Below are 2,713 nucleotides of genomic sequence, written 5' to 3'. Positions count from 1 at the left end.
AATTTAGTAACTGTAAATTAATAATAAGTTTCAGAAAAAGAGCAAATTCCAAATATCAAATTTTTCAAATAAAAGTAGTCCTAGGACCTGTGGATATGCATAACCACACAACGTCACAGAAAGTTCAGGTATTTATCATAAATATAAGAGTTCACTGTAGCGAATTTGAAGCTTTCAGTAAGTAAAAAGAAAGTCCCAATTGTAAAAGTCAACATTTATGAACATTGTTGCCTTGATCCTTAATCTAGCTGATTATAGTTATGCTTTTCTGGGTTTATAGATTTTGTCATATTTTAAATGTAGTTTAGTGTCTTTTTCCCTTTATTACATATTTATTTTCTCAGGTTAATAAATCTTTTTGCAAACATCATTTTAACAAAATAATATTTACATTTTGGAATACTTCTTCATACTATTTCTTGTTATTTACAATCGTTAGAGAGCACATTTCTATTGACATATGTAAATTCTTTGTTTTATTTAAACTGAACTTTATATAGTTTAAAATTAATTTTCTTTTTTAAAACTTTTATTCTTGTTGAATTGCCTAAATATATTCAGTTTATAGAGGAGGCATAAACTATGATGAGATAAAGAAAATTCACCAGTATTTAAACTTTAAATTACTATGTCCCTTAATTGCTAAAAATATTGCTCTGTGCATTGTAGAACTGCAGAATTTGAGTCAACAGCAGCTATCATGAGCCCCCACACTCCTCATGGGACTATCACCTATTTCATCACATACAGAAGTTATGCTTCCAGCCACTGCTCATATGAATGCATAAAAAATACAAACACACATACACTCCCTGGAATGCTAATTCTTTTATCTCAGAGAAATAATTTCTTTTTACTCAATATGATCAGATAAAAGAGGGAGTCACCTGAATGTATAAATAACACTTTTATCATTCTACTTTTATCATTAAGAGCATAATCTTGTCCATATGTCCATAGCTAATACTGAAGATCAGAAACGTATCACACACAATAAGCTGGACAGAAATGTATTCTAGATGGGAAGACATTCAGGAAACTTAGGTAAGGGTCAATGAACTAGCAATAAGCTCAAAGTGGAATGTGATTCTTCCTCCAGCTATGTGCAGAGTAGAGCCCCACCAGAGTTATGGTGATAGAGAAGGGCACAGGGTTACTAGAGCAGCCTAACCATCTACAAAGGACAATTTCCCATCCCAAGGAAAACCTCTACAGTTCCTAATGCCTGTTCCATGGAATCTTAAATTCTTTTTCCTGAAGATTTTTATTAAAAAACTAGTATCTCAGGGAAAGGTAACTTAGAGATGCATCAAGTTGAAGTTAAAGGAACTTACTGAAGAATATATATTCAGTATCAGTTAAGGAGAAAATAATTTCTTCCAGCTTATCAACAAGGATATATATCCTAGAGAGAAATATTTCCGTTGAAATGGGATGATTGTTGCATTTTGTGTGAAATATCTCATTCACTTCCAATGTTACTAATACCCCTTGTTTAATTTCTTTGATCAAGGAGCCAGGTGAAATGGATGAAAACCAAACAGAGGTGGTGACAGACTTTGTCCTGGCAGGCTTCTCAGAGACCCCATCTATTGAGGCAGGGTTATTTGTACTATTTCTTTTCTTCTATATGTCCACTTGGGTAGGGAATGTCCTCATCATGGTCACAGTGGCCTCTGATAACTATCTGAATTCATCACCCATGTATTTCCTTCTTGGCAACCTCTCTTTCCTGGACTTATGTTATTCAACAGTAACTACCCCTAAGCTCCTGGCTGACTTTCTTGATAATGACAAGCTCATTCGCTATGACCAATGCATCGTGCAGCTCTTCTTTCTGCATTTTGTAGGGGCAGCTGAGATGTTTCTGCTCACAGTGATGGCCTATGATCGCTATGTTGCAATTTGTCGCCCCCTGCACTATACCACTATCATGAGTCGAGGATTATGCTGTGTGTTGGTAGCTGCCTCCTGGATGGGTGGGTTTCTGCACTCTACTGTCCAGACGATTCTCACTATCCATCTACCTTTTTGTGGACCAAACCAGGTGGACAACTTCTTTTGTGATGTTCCCCCTGTCATCAAACTTGCCTGTGCAGACACATTTGTCATTGAATTGTTAATGGTATCTAACAGTGGGTTGATCTCTACCAGCTCCTTTGTGGTGCTGGTTTCTTCCTACTCCACTATCCTGGTCAAGATTGGCTCCAAGGAGGGAAGGCAAAAGGCACTCTCCACCTGTGGCTCCCACCTCATGGTGGTAACACTCTTCTTTGGACCTTGTATTTTCATCTATGCTCGTCCCTTCTCCACATTTTCTGTGGACAAGATGGTGTCTGTACTCTACAACATCATTACCCCCATGCTGAATCCCCTCATCTATACACTTCGGAACAAAGAGGTCAAGTCAGCCATGCAGAAACTGTGGGACAGGAATGTACTTACTTGGAAAAAGCAGGAGACATAAGCAGTTGAAGTGATTTTTTGAGAGTAGAGAATCTGAGGTTAAAATAATTACTTTTTTGGGGTGCCTGGGTGGCTCAGTTGGTTAAGCGACTGCCTTCGGCTCAGGTCATGATCCTGGAGTCCCGGGATCGAGTCCCACATCGGGCTCCCTGCTCAGCGGGGAGTCTGCTTCTCCCCTCTGACCCTCTTCCCTCTCGTGCTATCTCTCATTCTCTCTCTCTCAAATAAATAAATAAAATCTTTAAAA

The 2,713-nt window shown here is 38.1% G+C and overlaps 1 protein-coding gene across 1 annotated transcript; it reads left to right on the top strand.

Moving 5' to 3' along the window:
- Window positions 1-1,525: 1,525 nt before the first annotated feature.
- On the top strand, window positions 1,526-2,467 carry LOC112818247 (olfactory receptor 4Q2). The gene has a single exon (XM_025865429.1). The coding sequence runs from the start codon at window positions 1,526-1,528 to the stop codon at window positions 2,465-2,467; it is 942 nt and encodes a 313-aa protein (XP_025721214.1).
- The last annotated feature ends 246 nt before the right edge of the window (window positions 2,468-2,713 follow it).

This window comes from Callorhinus ursinus, unplaced genomic scaffold, assembly GCF_003265705.2.
Source record: "Callorhinus ursinus isolate GAN/ISIS: 27379988/994484 unplaced genomic scaffold, GSC_fseal_2.0 scaffold1947, whole genome shotgun sequence".
Classification (NCBI taxonomy): Eukaryota; Metazoa; Chordata; class Mammalia; order Carnivora; family Otariidae; genus Callorhinus; species Callorhinus ursinus.
The sequence above is the reverse complement of the archived record's forward strand: the minus strand, read 5'-3'. Positions and strand labels throughout refer to the sequence as shown.